The sequence below is a fragment of the Capsella rubella genome, unplaced genomic scaffold (assembly GCF_000375325.1).
Source record: "Capsella rubella cultivar Monte Gargano unplaced genomic scaffold, Caprub1_0 scaffold_2, whole genome shotgun sequence".
NCBI lineage: Eukaryota > Viridiplantae > Streptophyta > Magnoliopsida > Brassicales > Brassicaceae > Capsella > Capsella rubella.
In genome coordinates this window covers 8875291-8895355 of record NW_006238922.1, presented here as the reverse complement: position 1 = coordinate 8895355, position 20065 = coordinate 8875291, and the positions used below count along the sequence as shown (strand labels likewise).

Genomic DNA, 20065 nt, shown 5'->3' with positions numbered 1-20065 from the left:
CCGATGGTGCTAACTTATATATTACCAAGAATTTTTATTTACGTGTTGTTACAACTTACAACATACAAATGAGTGGAAGATGATTAATGCATATATATACTCTTGTTTATGCCATCTTGTTTTTTTCTTTTGATGTGTGTTTCTTCTCCTATCTCTCATAATTAACTTAATATGTAGTCAATATCATAGTTTCATACATTCTTGTTTGCGATTCTTTTTTCTTTTTCTTTTTTGTCAAGAGTTTGTTATTCTTAAATCTGCGAAATTATATATTTTTATTAAGAGTTAAATATCTTAGTTAAAAAACGTAAAAGCATAATAGGAAAGCCATGAAAGTTAAATCAGGAGATGGAATCTTACCAATGAGATTATGCACCCAATCAATCATCATACGGAGAGGCCACAAAGAACAAACCCGAGTCCGAAGCCTATTTGGTAGATCATTGTCGTGGTGATGATGAGAGTGAGACCCTCCTTCGTCTACGTTACTTTCGGAAACACCTAAGTTAACCTCAAAGCGACAAATGGGACAAGTGTTGTGAATGTTCAACCAAGACACAATGCAGCTTGAATGGTACAAATGCATGCATTTCAACTCTTTTCCTTCCTCTCCAACTTCAAACTCCTCCTTGCATATCGCGCAAACCTTCTCTTTCGCCATATCCTCTTCCGTGATTGTCACAGTCCTTACAGCCTCGATGGCTGATTGCGAGGCCGGTGGTGGACCAATCTGTATACTAGGCATCACATCAGCGAATTCTTCGTCGGTATTGTAAGCTATATCATCATGATCGAACCGGTTACTTCTCGGTTGGTTGATAAGATGAAGCGTGATCCAATCTGTATCGCTATCCCAATAGGGCCGGCTTGGCCTCATAATGTCAAGCTCATCGTGAAGATTGATCTCTCTAGAACAGAAAGGACATAAAGGACCGTATAGACCAAAGCTGCTCAGCCTAATGGAACGGCTACAATGACGACAATAAAAGTAATGGAACGTTCTTGTTCTTCTTGTTCCATTAACAATGACTCTTGGACTATTTCGAGATGTCATGTTTCCAATCTTTTTATTCTTTTGTTGGTAGAATCTAAATATATGCATTTATACTTAAATACGTGTACATGTTTTTGAAAAGAGGCAAGACAAAGCCTATACGAGTGAAATGAGTTATTCTTTTCTGTGTCTAGGATGGTGTCGTATGGTCTCTGCTATGTCAACTCGCGAATCTTTGGTGATTTGTCTTGTACGAGTCCAAGATTTTTAAAAGGATGCTTGGAGAATCAATTACGACCAAGTGTATAGGTTTAGCTGAGATGATAGTTATTTTACCGGCCCATTATAAGCCCAGTCTAGATTTATTTTTTATTATATTTTTAAATATCTAAAATCTAGCTTATTTTGGTTACATATACTAATAAAAATTATTTAATATTAATACAAATAAATTTTGGTTGACTAATTTGAAGTAAACGTAACGTAGCCTAAAACTTGATATATACATACATACATACATAAAAAATAATCAAACATCTAAAAATATGGAGTTTTAATTTGGTATAGAACAAAAGGCACATTCATCATAACTTGCATACAAGGGTTTAAGAAATCGTCGTTAGATAGAAGAATCATGTTAACAATCACTTGTGCTCCATATATAACGAGCATTATATAGAAATGATCGATGTTTGATTTGTAAGACGATTCAAGGGACATTTATACTTAATCTAGGAGGAAGAGTGTTGAGGGTGATGTCTTTGCTAGTCTTATTTGTTTCAATATGATCCGATGAGTTGATCGTAAGGATACTCTTCATTTCCTTGTTTTTACCCCATAGTACAAGATATAATCCTCCCACGATAATCACTGTACCAATGATGCTGTAATGTTCCCAAATAAAACACAAACCATATTATATACATACGATACATCAAACCCATCTCCAAAAAAAACAAATACAATATACATGATCAGTTTTGTACCTCCCAATATGAAGTGTTTCATCTAGCAAAAATGATCCAACAAGGGCAACGATCACAAGTCCTATAGGGCTAAACACCGATACAAACAACGGTCCTCTAGACTCGACGCACCATGCGTTAACAGCTACCACCATCCCTGAAATCACAATTGCCTGCAATGTACAACTTATATGAATCTTAGACTCGTACTACTTTTATGATATATATACAAATATACCAACAAGTTTCTTAATTATTGAATGGAATGATATTTTACCGCATACGCAATGGTTAAGAGTCTAATATTCCATCCTAATCTCCATTCATACAAATCTCGCTTCCAGCAAAGAGCGACAATCATAGCCACTATGCCTCCCATCATGTTCATTAGTGTCGCGTTCCAATAAGGCCCTCCAAATTTTTTGCTTATCTTAACCTTTAATGTACAATACCCAAAAAAAGATATAATAACTACAAGCATTGGTACATGAGAGAAGAAAGCCGAAAAAAATAAAGGATAAAACTTGCCTGCAATAAAAACCAAAGTGAGATGGAAATGTTACCACCAAAAACTAGAAGAGCTCCAAAGACAGAGATATGGTGAGTGGTGGTACTAGCATCACGTGGTTGGCTCACTAGGTTAATGTGAGTTGACCATAGATGAATCTCTTTTCCTCTGTAGAATATAAAGACAAGAGCTCCACCAACACCAAACAATGTTCCAAACACCTTAGCCAACCCTACGCTCGACCCAAGCCGTACACTCTCCATCCTACATATAACAAAATGTGTCTTTTGTTTAATAATATAGTATCTAATGTATATTAATTAAAAGGTTACAATGAAAATGATAAGACGTGTGTCACTTGCCTAAGAAGTGCAGCGAAGATGAAAGTGATCAATGGAGTGAGAACGGCAGCAGCGGAAGTGAATGTTGCTGACGTTAGAGCCAGACCCGCTATGGTTAGGATACTCGGTATTACCACACTGTTCAATTAGCTAAGTGTTAATTTTAATCCCAATATTTATTTGTTTTATTCTCTTCCATTTTAATCAGTATTATCAAACTACTAGTTTCACTAGTATTTAAGTGTTATAGTCTTCTATGTTTTTGGTATCACGTTAATTAATTGGTTCTTAATGTAAAAAACCACTTGTTGATTACAATATTAATTGAAATGGTTGACACTACTAATTACAAGAAAACATTGCATTTTCCGATGGATATATATATTTCCGGCGGAATCACGACAGGTTTGCTTTTGGTAAGGACTAATTACCAATTTATATGCAACCAAAACTAAGTACCTGAAGACCTAGCTAGCTAGTGGGTATGTATTTTTGAAAAATCTTTCGAGACAAAAAGAATACATAAGCATATATACAACTTTGGGACACAAAAGAACAAAAAAAAAACGAACGAAGCTTTCAATTCAAGTTGGAAAAGTCACAAAGACATGAACACATATAACTTTGGGATAGAAGAGAACCAAAAAAACGGAAAAAAAAAAAAAAAAAAAAAAAAACTTATTTCTTCTTTGGTGTACATGTTTGTGAAAGTTACATACCCGAGTAACCCTGAGAGTAATGCTAGTAACATCAAACTCCATGTAAACTCTGGTTTCCTCTTCCTAATCGATCACATGGAGAGTTAAAAACGAAACACCTAATTAATAATATCAAAAGCATACAAACACAAACCATATTATATACAAGAAAAAGAAACCTTTGAAATATGAAGGACAAAGGAAGCATGAAAAGTGTAGCGAACAAGAGACGATAGGCCACGAGTACACTTGGGTTCATACCATCTTCCATCGCAAGCTTGAACAATATGTTTAACACTGCCGTAGCTATTTGAACCACTACCATTGCCGTTATACTTCTCATTTCTTTCCACATCTCACATATTCTCCCAAACATTTTTTTGTTTGTATTCCTTGTAGCTAGCTAGTTTCTTACCTCACACTTATCAATTTATAGATAGTGAGAGAGAGAAAGAGAGCACAGCTAGCTAAATGAGTTAAGTAACCCTGACTCTCCTCTCCTGAGTCCTGAGCCCCCTGAGCTTTATTTATCACACCAATACTTCACCTTTCCTAGCTGTGGTGCACTAAAATATTACTACCATAAATGAGTTATGTGATATAAATAGATGCTAAATTCAGATTCCGGAATATTATTATAGATATGTTATATCCCACCATTGTAAAGTTCTTCTAAACTCTTATAACTTATAAGTACTCTAATAACATTAAACTTATCTCATAAGCACTTAAAAAAAAATCTCCTCTCTACCACAAACGGGTTGTGAATCAAGAGAATATATTAACATATAACATGACGAACGCAATTTAAGATTTTGTTCTTAGCCTCATGATCGTGAACACCTCATGATCATAACATAAAGTATATATGTTACTTTACAAAGGAAAGAAATAAATTATAATTTGTCTTAATACCTTTTTAAATACAAACTAAAACGCAATGGAACAAAATGAGAATCCAGCAACCACACCATACGTACACCTCATTTCTAAAGCTCCACAAATATGAACTGTTGCACTCCACCTTATAATGCATAGAGTAGACGTGTTAGAGTTGATATTGTTACTTCACAAAAAGTAGAATTTTCAAAAAGTAATTATATATAATTTGTAGTTTACAGTCGTTATATACAAAAACTGATGATATGCATATAGGAACAAAAAAAAAGACAAGAATCCAGCAACGTGTTCAGATGCTGTTGACACGTGCAAGGCATGCTGTGCTTTTGTGGTGTTCTCCATTACGTACGTACCACTCAAAAAGGCTTGTAAGTTGTAACCATCAATTCTACTTGTAATTGTATTCTTATTTTCCCTAATACAGAGTGTTTTGAATTGTAGAGGGTCCATGCATGTAGCTAGTTCCATGCATGGCATTAGTATGGAAGGTATGAAAATATATATGCTTCACCCTTGGCCGTTGATTTTTTTGTTTATCTAAAGCTTTAAGGAATCTCTCATCTTTATTTCTATTCACGAACATAGTTCTAGTAACGTACGTCAGTTTTGTGTTATACCTTCAGTATACACCGGTACTTTTAAAGTTACAGATGAATAATTTATCTCTGACATATTTTACACTTTTGAGGTTTTTCTTTAGTGGAACAAACTTTTATGTGTATTCAGAAAACTTTTAAACTTTTATGGGTTCTAAAATTATTATTTTTCTTTCTAATATTACGAAAATAGTGGTTTCAGAAAAATTAGCTAGGACTTACTTACATTACATGAGAACTATATATATGAGACTGTGAAATTAATAAGGTTGGGGTTAAAGAAATCAACACAAGCAATGAGATGCTAAATCAGTGAATTGATAACATGTGTTTCTTTAATTAATAACATTTTAAAATCAGCTGTAAAACCATTATAACCTAGTTCCTGCCATTTTTGAAATTGAAATGAATGGATCAACCTTATTGAGCTCGTGAAGAGTGAGCATCAGTTCCAACACCAATGTCTTTAATTTCACATTGCAATACTTCTTCTCTCTTCATTCCCGAGTCATAACATACATATATATAGAAATGGTGTTGATAGTACAATAGTACGTAAAGAAATGGTGTAGTTAGCCCGTATTATTTTAGTATATATGATAATCATATTCTAGAGCCCAAATTTTAGTAAGTTTAGTAAACAAAACTTCTGAAATATTGCACACAAACCCAATATAATGAGGCAGGCCTAATGGGTGATGGATGGTACATATTATATGTTTGCCAAATTACCAACCTTGTCTATATGAGTAACTGAGTAAGTATAGAAGTGATGTTACAAGTTTGTTTTTGCCTTCACCCTTCAGGCTTTAGAATAGGCTAATCTGAAGTTGACACATCAGCCAATGTATACAATTAGTTAGAAAGTAATGTATAGGTTCAAATTATTTATTTCTTAACAAAGGTTCGAAGTATTATATGCTTGTTTCAACTACTTTATTAAACTAAACAACGTCTCTATCACTTTCTATGAACTCGATAGTGCATTTTAATGATACTCTATAGTATATACTATCTCTCTATGTAACAAGTAAACGAGGCACTTCCTCTCTAAACTCTCCTTCTAATTGGTGAAATCATACAATCGAGTTTTTCGTTGTATATTCCACATTCCCTTATCGTTAGAACTATACGGATTTCGGATTATAGGATCATCTTTACCATATTAATCATACAAATTAAGAACTCTCTTCTTGGTTCAATCTTGTAATCAATGTATACTTCAATTCTAGTTTCTTATCTTGTAATCAATGTATATATGTTTCTGCCTCCCAATCGGACCCTAACGAAATGACTGGAACAAATCGATTAAAATCATATCACAATTTAGTATGGTGGAAACTATTTATTTTGGTCATGTTGTGAAAAAATTATGTGTTTTTTTTTTTGATATATAGTATAAATTTAGTTTGTAAATTTTCAAATTTGATCATATCAACATTGACATCGAAAAAAAATGAAAATTGTACGCACATCAACGAAAATTGAACATTATATAATTTTCGTTTGTAAACTTATAAATTTGGTAAATTGTATTATAAGTTAATAACAAGTGGTATTTTGAAATTGAAATCTGAGTGATTGTTTTATGATATTTTGCAATCTCTATTTCTTTTTAGATATTTGATTAAAAACAAGATTTAACTATTTGAGATTTGTAACCATAATGCTTACCAAAAAGTGATGACAAAAAAAAAAAAAATGCTTACCAAAAAGTATATATGTACTATTATTTCATAATCAAACAATAATAACTTCTTTATTATTAAATGAGATTTTTGTTGTATTGACAACAAATATTTGAATATTGTTACTCAAATTTTTTATAAACCCATGGAGAAACTAAATTATTCTTAAACCAAATAAATATCGAAGTTCCAAAGCAACTCGATCGATCAAGAAAATTCCAATATATAGCCGAGGCTTTATAATTCGTACATAACAATTTTTTTTTTTTTATAAGAATACATAACAATTGACTCCAATTATTTTTTTCATAAGTCGCATATAATTGTAAAAGCATTAGTACGAACGGATCAGTTTATCCCACAATTATTGGGATCCTAAGATAAAATTTTGCCTATAAAACATGAATCAAAATCAAATTATTTTTTTTGTTTAACACATCAAATATTTTGTGCTTTCGACAACGAGGACATACATTGACATTATTATTATTATTATCATAGTATAAAAAATAAAATAAAAATGTTGTCTACTTGATAAAAAAAAAAAAAGTGAGGTAGAAGAAGAAAAGCATCAAATGCTTTATTATTGGGATTCGCACTGTTTACTAAATTCCACGATCTGCCAACCATCAATTTACTTCTTATTTTATTTTTTTCTTCTAATTTTGTAGTAAATTCCAAACAATTATTAAAAAAACAAAACCATATGAATATGTTCTTTAATCTTTAGTCTTATCTTATCTCCCTTCAATTAGGAAGAGAATCTTTATTTTTATTCCCATTTTTTCCTTCCAGTCAAAACAAAAAAATTCCTCTTTTTATTTTATTTCATTTTACATACAATTTATTCCTTTTTGTGTTAAGAAAATAATTAAATTTGGATTTCAATTTATATTCTTTTCCATGAAATTTGGTGAAAAGTCATCAAGTATTTAATTAATACCTTTTTCCATTATTTGTCTAAAAAATCCTCCATTGGCATAGAAGCTGAGAAGGCTGCTGTCAAATACAGAGAGGAGAAGAGAGAAACCAAAAACAAAACAAAAAGCAATTCCACAAACTTAAACAAACAAAAAAAAAAGTTGTGATTGGTAAAGAAAAATCAAATCTTTGGATTCTTCGTGAGAAATGAACTTGGGCTTGAGAGGAAGGTGAAGAAGTTTCAAGCTTTTTTCTTTTATGCTCTTCCATGGCGTAAGATGATTCACCTCCTCAAAGTTTGTATCTTTCTTCTTAATATCTGATCATAGAAGGGTTTCGGGTTTTTGCTTTGGGATTGAGCTTGGATTTGAAGGGTTTGATCTCTGATTGTTAAAGTTTCAATCTTTTTTTTTTTTTTAAGTTAGAAAATTTGGGTTTTGATGGTGTGAAGGGGTTTAGGCTTTGTGTTTGATTATGTGGATGGCTACTCGATCTAATTCTGGGTTCGAGTCTTTGAGTTCTATGATGAGCCGTCACGCTTTTGATTTCCAATCTAACAACTCTTCTGAGATGATTCCGATGGGTCCTTACTTGGGGATGAGTATGATCAATGCTGCTTCTCCTGGAACTTCTTCGAATCCTCTTGATTTAGTTTCTGCTCCAAAGGTTGATACTTCCATGGCTAGTGAATGGTCAACTGAAGAACAATACAAATTGGAGGATGGCCTTGAGAAGTGAGCCTTTTTTTCTTTTGGCTTTTAATGTCCTGTGAGGCTGAGATAGTTTTTTTTAGTTGAATTTTTGATATGACTGAAGGGTTGATTATGTGTTTTTGCAGGTACAAGGATAAGCCAAACATCATGAAGTATATTAAAATTGCGAGTACTTTGCATGACAAAAGCGTTCGAGATGTGGCTTTGCGGTGTAGATGGATGACAGTAAGCATCTCTGTTCACATATATGCCATTTTAAAGTTTCGTTTGACGGTTTTTGTAGATTTGTTGTGACCATTTTGCAGTCATGTAGTTCTAAGGTATAAAGCTTATACCATGCTATATGTGTCTATACATAGGTTCCTCCTAAACTACACTGCACAGAATGAAATGTTTTGGCTTAGGATGAAATTTTTTGGTCTTATTGTCCTTGAGTTGTATCAGTTGAGTTCTTGGGATGAGGATAGGGAGCATAACAGATCCTTGAAGTTGGAGTTTTGAGCAAAATATTCTCTTCTCTTATCTACTGAATTATTTCTTACTTCTACTTTTTGTCTTTGTTTGTTGATATACTTAATTTTGTTTTGTACAGAGGAAAAGAAGAAAATCAGAAGAATTAAATTGTGGAAGAAGAGCAAGTTCTAGCAAGGTATGTTGGCAATTCTTGCCTTTTGTTCAATTTTGATGACTGATTGAACAACAATTGAAAGCGACTTTTTGCAAGTTAGATTGAAAGATACTGCTAGGATTGAGATGGAATCAATTTGATATCTTTTGATAAACTGAGGTTTTTAGTCCAGAGGTGCTTTCTAAAAATATTTATATTTCTTCAGGACAAGCAGGTGGAATCGTCTTCTACATCGAGCATACCCTCTACTTTGCCTCATAACATGGCTTCGTACCCTTTCTCAATGCCCTCTACAAGCTCCAGTAAACAAATTACATGTGAAGGTTAACTTTCATTTTTATCTGAATTTGCAAACTACAGGTCTTTTTTCTCATTGACATGCACACATTCATATTATATTTTGTTTTCAAAAAGAGGAGGCAATACGTTATTTTGCATGGTGTATATATTATGATTCAAATATCGTTTGGGTATATGGATGATCTTCTTTAGTTAGATAAATAAGAATATAAGATTACAGGGGCCTTTTGTATTTCAATGAAACTTTTGATCTCTTGGGAGGGTGAATAAGATAACTGCGTCTCTAAAGAAGTTTAGTCTTGTAAGAAGCCTTTATGCATAGGTAGTGAAGTTGGTGAATTTTCTTAACTTTAGTGTCAGTTCCTCTGGATTGCATTCTTGTAAAACTGAATTGAACAGTGGGATCCATAAATACTTCCAGCATTTTGTCCATCATGTTGATGATGCGGAGAGGAATATCTGAGTTCATTTATGTCATAAATCTCGTAAAGGAGTATAATTTCTGCTGTATGTTTATATGGTGAAACTATATTGAAGTCCTCTATCTGATCCTCTTACTTTGTAAAGATGATTCCTTTAAGCTTTCTTGCATATGGAGTTTAGTTGAAATGTCAGTAATTTGTAGTCTTGCTATTTGTCCTTACTGATTATTTCGTGATTCTGTCTCAGATTTAAGTGGTCATGCAATAAGTCTCTTAGAACAGAATGTAAGAGCTTTTAGTCAAATTAGAGCTAATCTCTCCTCATTTAAGGTAAATTCTAGATTACTTTGTTTAAAGGAATGCAATTGTGTACTTGGCTTCTTGCTAAAACAGATGTCCTGATAATTGCAAACAGGTAGAGGATAACCTAGATCTCTTTCATCAGGCAAGGAACAACCTTATCACCATCCAAAACGAGTAAGTTGATACTTATAACATTTTCTGTAAGTTTGGTGGAGCTTAGTGTACTGATATCTTAATTTGGCAGCATGAATAATATGCCTGGCTTGATGAACCAGATGCCACCATTGCCTGTCACAATCAATGATGATCTCTTGGTGAGTAATTCAACTTTGGTAGTAAGTTAATAGGCTGCTCACTTTTGCATTAACTCTCCATTGTGTTCGATATCAAAATGTGCACATCACTCTTCGGCTTGTTTAATTTTGAGTTCAAACCCCAGATCTCTGGTTTCAGAGGCTCAAAATATATACTTATTGTTCTTTTAATTAGCCAAGTATCTTAAGACCAGTTTTTTAATGTTTTGGTTTGAATATTAGTCTATTAAGAGCAAATATATAATAATAATAATAGCTTCCCAACAGTTCTCTTTGGCGATAGCAATGACTTTGGTTTCCTTGATTTGTACCAGGTGTTGCCATTCAACACGATGCAAATTGGTGGCTTCCATTCGAAGCAGGAGCCGTTGGGGTGACATAGGAAATCATCTGATTTCCCTTAGTTACCTGTAAATTATCTTAAAGAAGCTGGAGGAGACGAAAGATTAGCTCATCACATGTTGCGAAGTTTGTAGAAATGTGATTGTTTCGTAACACCAACGATCTTTATTAACGCTGCGCTGGATGTTGAAACAGGACATAATATAAAGAATGGACGGGTCATGGTCCTGGCTCCAAACTAAAAACCCTCTTAACTAGGTTCTATTAGATCAACTTAGTTCATTAATGTCTTGGAGATGTGTAAAAAACAAGATTTCTATTGAAGATAGAGAAGTAAGAGCGTGTGTTGAGGTTTGCATCTGTAATCTTTTTGATAATTATGGTGTGTTATTTTGGTACCCATTTCATTTTAACATGTCAACACACCCTTACATAACATAGGAAGAATTAAAACAGTACCTTCAATTTTGTATGTACGAAACACAAGTGATACGAAACAAGAACAAGGCATAGGCAAAGAATCCATGATGACTTCTACTAATAGAAGAATAATGTGACCAGAGGAGTAAAGCAGAGTTGACGATTTGAGAGACATGAAAACTCTACATCATCCAATTTAATCGGTTTTGGGAAGATGAAACATGATCTCCTCTAGATGGACCATCAAAGTTCAAGCTTCGTATGGTTCGGTTGTTGCTGCTGCTGCTATTTTGTGGGTATGTAATCAAGGAGGAGTCCATGATTGGAGGAGTTTGATGATAATAGGAAGAAGGATGAGTGAGGTTGTCGCTGGAATCGAGTAACAAGAATGGAGAAGTGGAGGCAGTAGATGCCATGGCTGTTGCTCCGACCGGAAGTGGATGGTTATGTGTTCCTTCGTAGGTTGTTATCAGTATTGACATGTCTTCTAAACACCTTTGCACCTTCACCATGCAACAACTCATGATTAACAATTAACTCTATATACACATAGTTTCATATTCATTCAAATGTACGTAGTTCTGACATGCTATGAATTTTGCATTGAACTATGGATCTATAAAATACTACATTATCAATAACTTGATCTAAAATGGTCCCCAAACATTAAACTATATAATATATCGTTAATAAATAAATTGTAAGACCCCGGAATTTGAGGGTACGTACGTGCAATAGAACTTTTCACACATCGTACCTGTTTCCTAACGGGACACCCTGGAGCCACGGTGCATCGGTAATAAGCTCGTGGACATGGATTCCCTTTTGCGGTTTTCTGACCATACTTTCTCCATTGGCATCCATCATTCATCTACACATTCATCTTTCTTATTATAAAGATCATGTTACCAATCTCCAAATTGAGTCCAAGATATGAGAGATAAAGAAACACAAACTCACAGTTGCGGTCTCACATCTCGCCCTCACAGACACCCTGGCCTTTCTATTCCCTTGAGAAGATGATATGATACGTGGTCCATTCATATCTAAGCTGTTATTATTGTATCTTTGTTGATGAGACTGAACAGCTTCTTTGCTCTCTTCTTGTTTTTGCTTTTTCTGTAAAGAAAGCGAAAGCCCTAACTCTCTTTCCACGGATGGAGATGTCTCAGCTCCTCTTTTCCGAGCCTTACTTGTTATATCCACATACCATTTTCCTTTTGCTCCAAGGAACGTTTCAAGACCCTAGGTTAAAGATTGAGTATTTACATGTTAATAATATCAATTTATTACCACACGTGTATGAGACGTAAAGTTCTCTCACCATCTTCTTGGTTTGATCGATAACCGGGAATTTCATCTCCAGATGGCGATAATCTTCAAGGGTCTGCTCGACAAGCTTCCTCAGCCTAGTATTCTCTTCTTTCACACTTTCCATCTGGATCTGTAGCTGCAAGAGCTGATCTCCCTCCATAGATGTTAACGTATTTTCACACAAATTATGGAAATATATAATATCTACGTACGTAGGTACCTCTTCACGTTCGTTCTCTTCTTCCCGGGTTCTTGAACCTAAACAAGAATCTTCTTCTTCGTCTTCTTTCACCATTTGTTCGTCTTCATCACCACTAGCATCATGCTCTTCGTCATCACCACTATGTTTTGATTCTTCTTCAATATTTTTCTCTTTCTCCTCGGCCTCGAGCTTGAGAGAAAGATCGATCCCCATCAACGGAGATGCAAATTAGACTGCTTTGGATATTGAAAAGCTAAAGTCAAATCCCATTTTCTCATCAGAATATATCGTTTACTATTTGTATTATTCACTCTAGTACGCATCTAAAGCTAGCTTTGACTTTCTTTAAATAATGATCAGTTTATATCTTTAAGAAGAAACTAAAATCCATGTTACTTAGTAAAGGGCTTGATTTTGGTCTTTGAAGCACTTAAACCGGAGTTACGATGGAATCATGACTTTGGTTACCATCCTAGTAGTCATATAAAAGTGTATACATATATTCCCCTCTTCTATTTTATACATGGTTTGTTTATTATTGACAATTCGTAGCATTTTTTAGTTTTGTCATTTCAGTATATATATGAAGCATTAGGTTCCACGAAATTTCCAGTCACATGGATGGTAACATGTGAAAATACACAAGACCATCGACGTGTGTATTTTTTTACATTGATGTGTTTATCAAGTGCTAGATGAAATAATCTCTCTTGAATTAGAATTATAATTATATCGGAGGACTAAACAATCCAAGCATCCAAAATATTATACCGACTTAGATTTATATATATACACAACCTTGAATAATTTTGGTGAAGTTGTTTTGAAATCTTCAATAGAGATATCGTCTTAAAGTCAAATGGTATTATGATGAGATTAAAAGTTCGGAAAAAAAAGAAGAAAGAAATTAAGAAAAAGCTTAATTATAATAGTAATTGACAAAACACCACATGACGTTGTATATCCGACAAAGTTTAATTACATAAGCGAGCATAGCCCTAATCTAAGTCGTATTTGTTGCGGTTTACTGTTTAGGTTGGCGAAATTTTACGTTCATCATTTGGATTGAACAATAGATGTCAACCATATATTTGTGTTCGACTTATAACCTTAAATATATATAGATCTTTAATCTTTTCTCTTGTTTCAATAATATATAAATATATATATATATATATATATATTTATATATTTACACAGTTGATGTGTTGATAGATTTTATGACATATATGAAGCTCAATAGCTCATGAGCTTGATAGATTCTTTTAACGATCTTTTTTGTACGTGTCGGCACCTAACTTGATGGCGAGAACGTCGAAGTATGTGATGTAAACAATAATAAACTATGGTTTACACTTACATAGTATACAAAGAATAAGAAAGCCATGTCATTTCATTTTAGTTAGTTCGTTTAGGAAGAAGTCTATATGACATGCATGTTTATTTGTTTTTATTATCTCTAACGTGAAATTCAAATTATTATTTTTTTCGTACGTAAAAAACCCAGAACAAGATACGTTTGCCTTGGGATCGGATCTTAAAAATAGTCAACTAGCTAGCTAGAAGACTTATAACTTTTTATTATTTTTCATACAAACTCTCACTTTCATTTTATATTCACATGCATATTTATATAATTTTTTTTCTTACCAATAAGTTTCAGTTAGCTAGGCCTTTGTTCCATAAATTTGTTCGGTAGATATATTAGATAGCCATCTCTCGCTCACCGAAGCAAACTCGATCGTGACTATTATCAAAATTCACCCTTTAGATAGACATTTAGATATGAGGGTGCAATTTAACACAATCAGGTCAATCCTATACATATAAATTGCTGTGTTACGCAATGCAAAATGTATAAGCATGTAAAAAAAACTATGCATATTTTGTTTTACTTACCTTTCCAAAAACGAGCTTTGTGTTAATATATATAGAAATATCATATAGTATATTATACTATATAGTAGTGGATGCATGGGACAAGAGAGGAAGCGGCGCCGCAGCCATATCTCCCGTCCGAATTTTATAATTTACAAACTAGAAAGAAAGGTCAAATGCATTTCCTCTCTCCTTTAGTCCCTATATATAGTCAACCTTCAAATAAGTTCACAAACTTCGTAAAACTAGAGATTGTATTCTCTAATAGGATTCTATCTTAGTAATGATTTGATAAACCAAGTATATATATGATCAGCTTCTTAATTAGTATCGTTTATATCTAATTATATATTGCACAATATTTTTCCTTTCGTAAGTAGACTTCATGGAATGTCATCTTATATATTACTTTAGATTTTTTTCTCAAAGTTATAGTTTCTTTTTCTGCTAATGATACTACATATAGCTCATGCATGTATATAAAATGTAACATTACTACCACATATAAATCATCACTTCGCTTCCACAAAACCTATCTCATAGTCATATCAATATCCAAAAGTTTTGTTATAGAGGTGCTGTCTGATCTCTAAAGTTGAATCTCTCTCTACTGTGTGATACGTATTATATGTATGGTCCGTTTTCAGGCCCAATAGTCAATCAAAAATAGGGCCTTGAAAAACAAAAAGGCCTTTTGAAAACCATGGGTGTGCGCGTCAGTCTTACGCACTCTGCTGGACGCGTGGAAGTCCTATCTCCACGACACGTGACGTGAGGAAAGAGAAACTCCGATTCCAGAGCTTAGTGGAGCCGTGGAGACGCTTCCACGCGAATCTCGCACTCCCACTCGTCTTCCTCGTCCCTCTCTTCATCTCTTCGTTACCTTACCTCTCTCGTTCACTCGCTCGCACGCTCGATTCAGGTCTCTTCGTCTTCTTCACGCTGCGTTTCGAAACCCAAATCCCTAAAGGTGAAGTCTTTGTTGCCTTTCGTATTCCTTATCTTCGTTTCTACTCATTTCGTCGAATTAGCGATCTGGGTTGGTGGATATTTTCGCGGATTTTAGTGGGTTCGTGTTAGATTATCATGGTTTTGATGTAAAGTTTCTGAATTTTTGATTCGAACTTAAGAAGGTCACTGGAAATTTCGGATTTTTTGTGTAGCTATGACTTTTCCGATTAAGGATTTGGTTCATGGGTCGTTGAAAATTTGTTGGAAATTGTATAATAGAACTTGTCAGGAACCATCTAGGTATTTCAATTATTTTGATTTCCTGGGTAATAAGGATCAGGGTTATGTGAACATTTCTATTTTTTTCTTATAACCTTGCTTACATTTTTATATAAATTTCTCTGGATCTGAGATGTGTCAAAGGCCTTTGCTCCATGTGGCTTAGATTAGATTCTAAGGTTTCTCCTTTGTTATTTTAATAATTGATTCACTGTCATGTCGCGTGAGTTGTTCGGTGAAGCATGTTCCTTTTGGTTGTCTTGTAACATGTAGGCACACCTTTTGTTATTTTTATATTTCACGTTACGTGATCTTATTAACTTCCATTTGATCAGATGCGACTTCGTCTCTTCATCTGTTTTTTTTTCCCATAAGTTTTGAATTTGGTTGCTGAGAGTCTCTAGTCATTGTGTTATCTTGGGAGTTTGAATTTCCTACTTGGCTTCCAAAGTTGTGAGGTATATTGCTTCGATTGTTTGATCTCTTTATCGTTTGGTTTAGTCATTGTGTTCTTAGAGTCTAGTCGATATGTTATCTTGATCTATTTGAATTACCTTACTTTGATCTCATGGTATGATTTGTTCATCATGCAATTCCAGTGATATTTGAGTTCAACAAGTTTCATTTTAGCCATCTTTTTTGAGTGGATATGTATACTGAATGCATTCATTCCGAGGAATAGATTGATATTGTTACTGCTATTGATCATTAATGTCTATTGATTTGTTGTGATTCTGTAAAATTTATGGGGTTTATTTGCTATTGATGCAAGATTGTTCGATATCTATTATTAAATGCATATGTGGATTGCTATATTCAAGAAGCATCACTATTACATAATTCCTAAATCAGAGTGTGGGATCATTCATAAAGAAATATCTCCTTGTATTGTTTCAAACTTTTATATTGATAATTTTTTTCCTAATCTTTTGCGTCTTTGAACAGGTTTGATTTTGAGATTATGGCCAAAGCTAGGAGAACAAGACGCAGGCTTCCTTCCCGACGCTTGAGGGCTAGAGCAAGACCATACAAATTTCCATCTTCTAATCGGCGTGTGGGAAGGAACATGTTTGCAGATGATTGTTCAAAGTGTCTAGAGAAGAGGGACTGGGAGAATGTTATATGCTCGGTTTGCATGGAGTGTCCACACAACGCTGTTCTTCTCCTCTGCTCATCCCATGACAAGGGATGTCGTCCTTACATGTGTGGAACCAGTTTCCGATATTCCAATTGCTTAGATCAGTACAAGAAAGCCTCAGCTAAGCTAAAGTCATCGAGCCATCAACAGATCAATAAATCTGAGCTTGGAAATCTGACATGTCCACTTTGTCGAGGCCAGGTGAAAGGTTGGACAATTGTACAGCCTGCTCGTGACTTTTTAAATCTTAAGAAGAGGATCTGTATGCAGGAGAACTGTGTTTTTGCTGGAACGTTCAAAGAGCTGAGGAAACACATGAAAATGGACCACCCTAGTGCAAAGCCGCGTGAAGTGGATCCTGATGTGGAGCAGAATTGGAGAAGGCTTGAGATTGAGCATGACCGAGATGATGTTATGAGCACGATTAGGTCGACTATGCCTGGTACAGTGGTGTTTGGGGATTACGTGATAGAAAGGACCAACACTGATGGTTCAGATTCAGATGAGGGTGATGGTCATGGTCTTGGTGGGATCGATGCTGTACTTGGTAGGAATCTTGTGAATGTCTTCCTTTTGTTGCACGCTATTGGGGCACCAGGGAATCATCAATCAAGGCGCTCTGATTCAGATCCGAATGACTCGACAACAATCAACCACGGAACAAGTGAGATGAATTTCTCTGGAGAAGAGGAGCAAGAAGAGGAGGAGGAGAGGCATAGTAACAGTAACTCTTTGGCAAATCGAATGAGGCGACAAGGACGCATTCTGCTGGGACGTTCAGGTAGAAGACGTAGAGATAGAGAAGCTAACCAGAACACAGGTCATCCTCCTAGATGAGAGATTTACACGGATTCAAAACAAAACCCATTTGTCTGATTCTGGGTTCCAGGTAAGTTTTATGGTAATGGTTAGTAGGTACAAATGTAGTTTCGTTAAGTTTCAAAACAAACACACACAAAAAAAAAAAAAAGAAGGCTTTTGGCCTTTCTGCTTTCACCATTGGAGAATTTGGGGATTTGACTCCAATTTGTTTTCATGTGCTCTTTTAATGGCCAGAGAAGCAAGCAGGCTTGCAATCCCATTTCTTTTCATTGTATTCTGATGTAACTCTTTCTGGGTAGAAGATGATATTCACATAATATCTATCTATCCTTTTGTGAATAAGCATAATTAGTGATAATGACCAAATGAAGTCTGTTCACAAATTATGAATGGTGGATCATGTTTCCTTGTGTTTATAAGTTCCATCAGTATGTTATGCTTTTGTTCGTCGGTATCAAGACTTTAACCTTGTACCGTTGGTGCAACACATGAGTTTGGTTTACATGTTCTTGATTTGGTGCTTAGTGTATTATTATTATTGAGAAAACGCAATAAGCAACAAAAATGGTTGGGGCCATAACTCTTACTATGCTCTCTCACTCTCTATCCATCTCTCATTTTGTTTAACTGGTCGCTATCGAGTTTCTTTGTCGTGTCCCCAATTTTTTGGGCAAATTACAGAACCAATAAATTGTAATTGTGAACAAATTGACAAAAATAAAAAATTTATAGAAGAGACTCAGATGGGTTTGGAATTGAGCAAAAAGTGGCATCCACCAAAAAAGCAACAAAAAGAAATAAATATGGAAGATAATGTTTTAATGTGAAGATTTATCACCATGTTCTTGCTAGCTTACATCATTTTTTATGGATATTCAAATTAACAAAACTATATACAGTCTACAAACTATACACTATGGACTCTTTAAGATCACTCAGCCGAAAGCGTTATCGAGAAGAGAGAGAGACAAAAAAAAAAAAAAAGAAGAAAGAAGAAAAACGTTTTAGCTTTTTAAAAGTTTGAGGTAAGAATAAAGTGTTTTACTTTTATAAGTGTCGGTATCTTTATGAAAATTTTAGCATTATATTGTCTTTTCTTTTTCATTTTTGCGTTTGCATAATTTGGCATTATTATTGATAAATAGTAGTATTAGAACTTAGAAGACTATGTGTGTTTTTTTCCTTTTTTTTTTTTTTTGGTAATGATCATTCACGTACGTTCTTCTTGGTAAAGAGAGAGATATGCATGAGAAATTTTTTAAAAAATGATGATAGCAGCTTTTGTACTTTTGTTGTTATGTTTGCGCATCATGTGACATATAAACGAACCAATCCTATGAGATTGACGACACCCACTTGAAACATATATACTACTCATTCAAACTACAATATGATACCTAAAGATACTTTAGTTTGATGATAGACCACACTTCACTTTGAAATTGGATAACATAAATGGTTTGTTTCCCCTATCAAAAAAATAAATAATAGACAACACAAGTAATTAATTATTATATACCCCAAGAGTAACAAAAATCTGATTATGTAAAGTTAAATATATCATTATAGCACTCCATTATTTGTTTTTCCAAAATAGCTATATATCAATTCTATGTCATGATTCAAATCTTGTCTTATCAACTACTATATATATAAAAGACGAAATAAAGGTTGTGAAAGAAACGAAAATTAGATAGGGCCAATGACAAGCCTATTAATATTTCTGTAACAAAAAAAGAAAAGAAAAATGAAGTTAATATATTAAAAGATTTTGGTGTGTGTGTGTGTGGTAACGATGTGACATGACCGCATAAAAAGAGAAGAGAAGGAGAAGGAAATGAGAGCATGGAAGTGAGTGAAGAAGAAAGAGAGAGTGAGAGAGTGAGAGAGACTGATGCCTGACTCCTAACCATTTCTAACCTTTGGCACTGAAATCCATGGCCTTCTTTATTTTTTGGTTGTATTCTTATTATTATTATTATTATTATTATTATTATTTGTATCGTGTAAAAAATGAAACGACACCCACTTCTTCTCTTCTGAAAACGACTCATCTCTTCTCTTCTTCATATTTTACATTTTACATATAGTACTGTATATTATCTTCTCTTCTCACATTGATGATTCCCACTATTGCATGAATGGGCAGTTGATGAGCATTTTTGTTAGTTTTGTTTCCTCCCAAACTATAGCAAATGGTCCTTCAGATGTTTGTATCAAGAATAATGTCCATTTTGGGTCGCCACTAATAGTAGAAACTGATTATGTACATCTAAGTACATCTATTTAGTTGTAAATGGTGCATAGTGTAAAACAAACAAATATATATATAAAGCTAGCTAGTACATATGAAAAAAAAACAAATATCTAGTACGATAGATATGATGAATACAAAGCTAGCTATATAAAAAGAAAAAAGAAGAAGCCA

At 34.1% G+C, this 20065-nt stretch overlaps 5 protein-coding genes across 9 annotated transcripts; 2 read left to right on the top strand and 3 right to left on the bottom strand.

Annotated features, from left to right (window-relative positions):
• Positions 1-213: 213 nt before the first annotated feature.
• On the bottom strand, positions 214-1054 carry LOC17894351 (E3 ubiquitin-protein ligase RNF126). Its single transcript, XM_006302672.2, has 2 exons — positions 361-1054; positions 214-257 (listed from the first exon to the last, which is right to left on the bottom strand). Exons 1-2 carry the CDS (start codon positions 1052-1054, stop codon positions 235-237), a joined length of 717 nt encoding a protein of 238 aa, XP_006302734.2. The 3' UTR covers positions 214-234.
• A 577-nt stretch (positions 1055-1631) lies between these two features.
• LOC17896303 (WAT1-related protein At1g68170) lies at positions 1632-4516 on the bottom strand. 3 transcript variants are annotated; one of them, XM_023787962.1, is made up of 8 exons: positions 4422-4516; positions 3686-4072; positions 3528-3590; positions 2830-2946; positions 2488-2731; positions 2237-2395; positions 1981-2132; positions 1632-1878 (listed from the first exon to the last, which is right to left on the bottom strand). In XM_023787962.1, exons 2-8 carry the CDS (start codon positions 3880-3882, stop codon positions 1704-1706), a joined length of 1107 nt encoding a protein of 368 aa, XP_023643730.1. In that variant the 5' UTR covers positions 3883-4072; positions 4422-4516; the 3' UTR covers positions 1632-1703. The 3 variants fall into 3 exon arrangements, with proteins under 3 accessions (XP_023643730.1, XP_023643731.1, XP_006301709.2); XM_023787963.1 differs by having other exon boundaries at positions 3686-4083; positions 4422-4511; XM_006301647.2 differs by having other exon boundaries at positions 3686-4062; positions 4422-4501.
• A 3173-nt stretch (positions 4517-7689) lies between these two features.
• LOC17895023 lies at positions 7690-11010 on the top strand. 2 transcript variants are annotated; one of them, XM_023787668.1, is made up of 9 exons: positions 7690-7907; positions 8063-8345; positions 8450-8549; positions 8917-8973; positions 9158-9275; positions 9922-10004; positions 10090-10151; positions 10222-10291; positions 10606-11010. In XM_023787668.1, exons 2-9 carry the CDS (start codon positions 8086-8088, stop codon positions 10666-10668), a joined length of 813 nt encoding a protein of 270 aa, XP_023643436.1. In that variant the 5' UTR covers positions 7690-7907; positions 8063-8085; the 3' UTR covers positions 10669-11010. The 2 variants fall into 2 exon arrangements, with proteins under 2 accessions (XP_023643436.1, XP_006302683.1); XM_006302621.2 differs by having other exon boundaries at positions 7691-8345.
• Positions 11011-11074: 64 nt separating this feature from the next.
• LOC17895385 (probable WRKY transcription factor 9) lies at positions 11075-12802 on the bottom strand. Its single transcript, XM_023787667.1, has 4 exons — positions 12378-12802; positions 12014-12298; positions 11811-11924; positions 11075-11556 (listed from the first exon to the last, which is right to left on the bottom strand). The coding sequence occupies exons 1-4, from the start codon at positions 12780-12782 to the stop codon at positions 11236-11238; spliced, it is 1125 nt and encodes a 374-aa protein (XP_023643435.1). The 5' UTR covers positions 12783-12802; the 3' UTR covers positions 11075-11235.
• A 2437-nt stretch (positions 12803-15239) lies between these two features.
• Positions 15240-18080, top strand: LOC17896189. Of its 2 annotated transcripts, none has more exons than XM_006302453.2 (2): positions 15240-15417; positions 16623-18080. In XM_006302453.2, the coding sequence occupies exon 2, from the start codon at positions 16639-16641 to the stop codon at positions 17650-17652; it is 1014 nt and encodes a 337-aa protein (XP_006302515.1). In that variant the 5' UTR covers positions 15240-15417; positions 16623-16638; the 3' UTR covers positions 17653-18080. The 2 variants fall into 2 exon arrangements, with proteins under 2 accessions (XP_006302515.1, XP_006302514.1); XM_006302452.2 differs by lacking the exon at positions 15240-15417 and adding an exon at positions 16040-16135.
• Positions 18081-20065: the final 1985 nt, after the last annotated feature.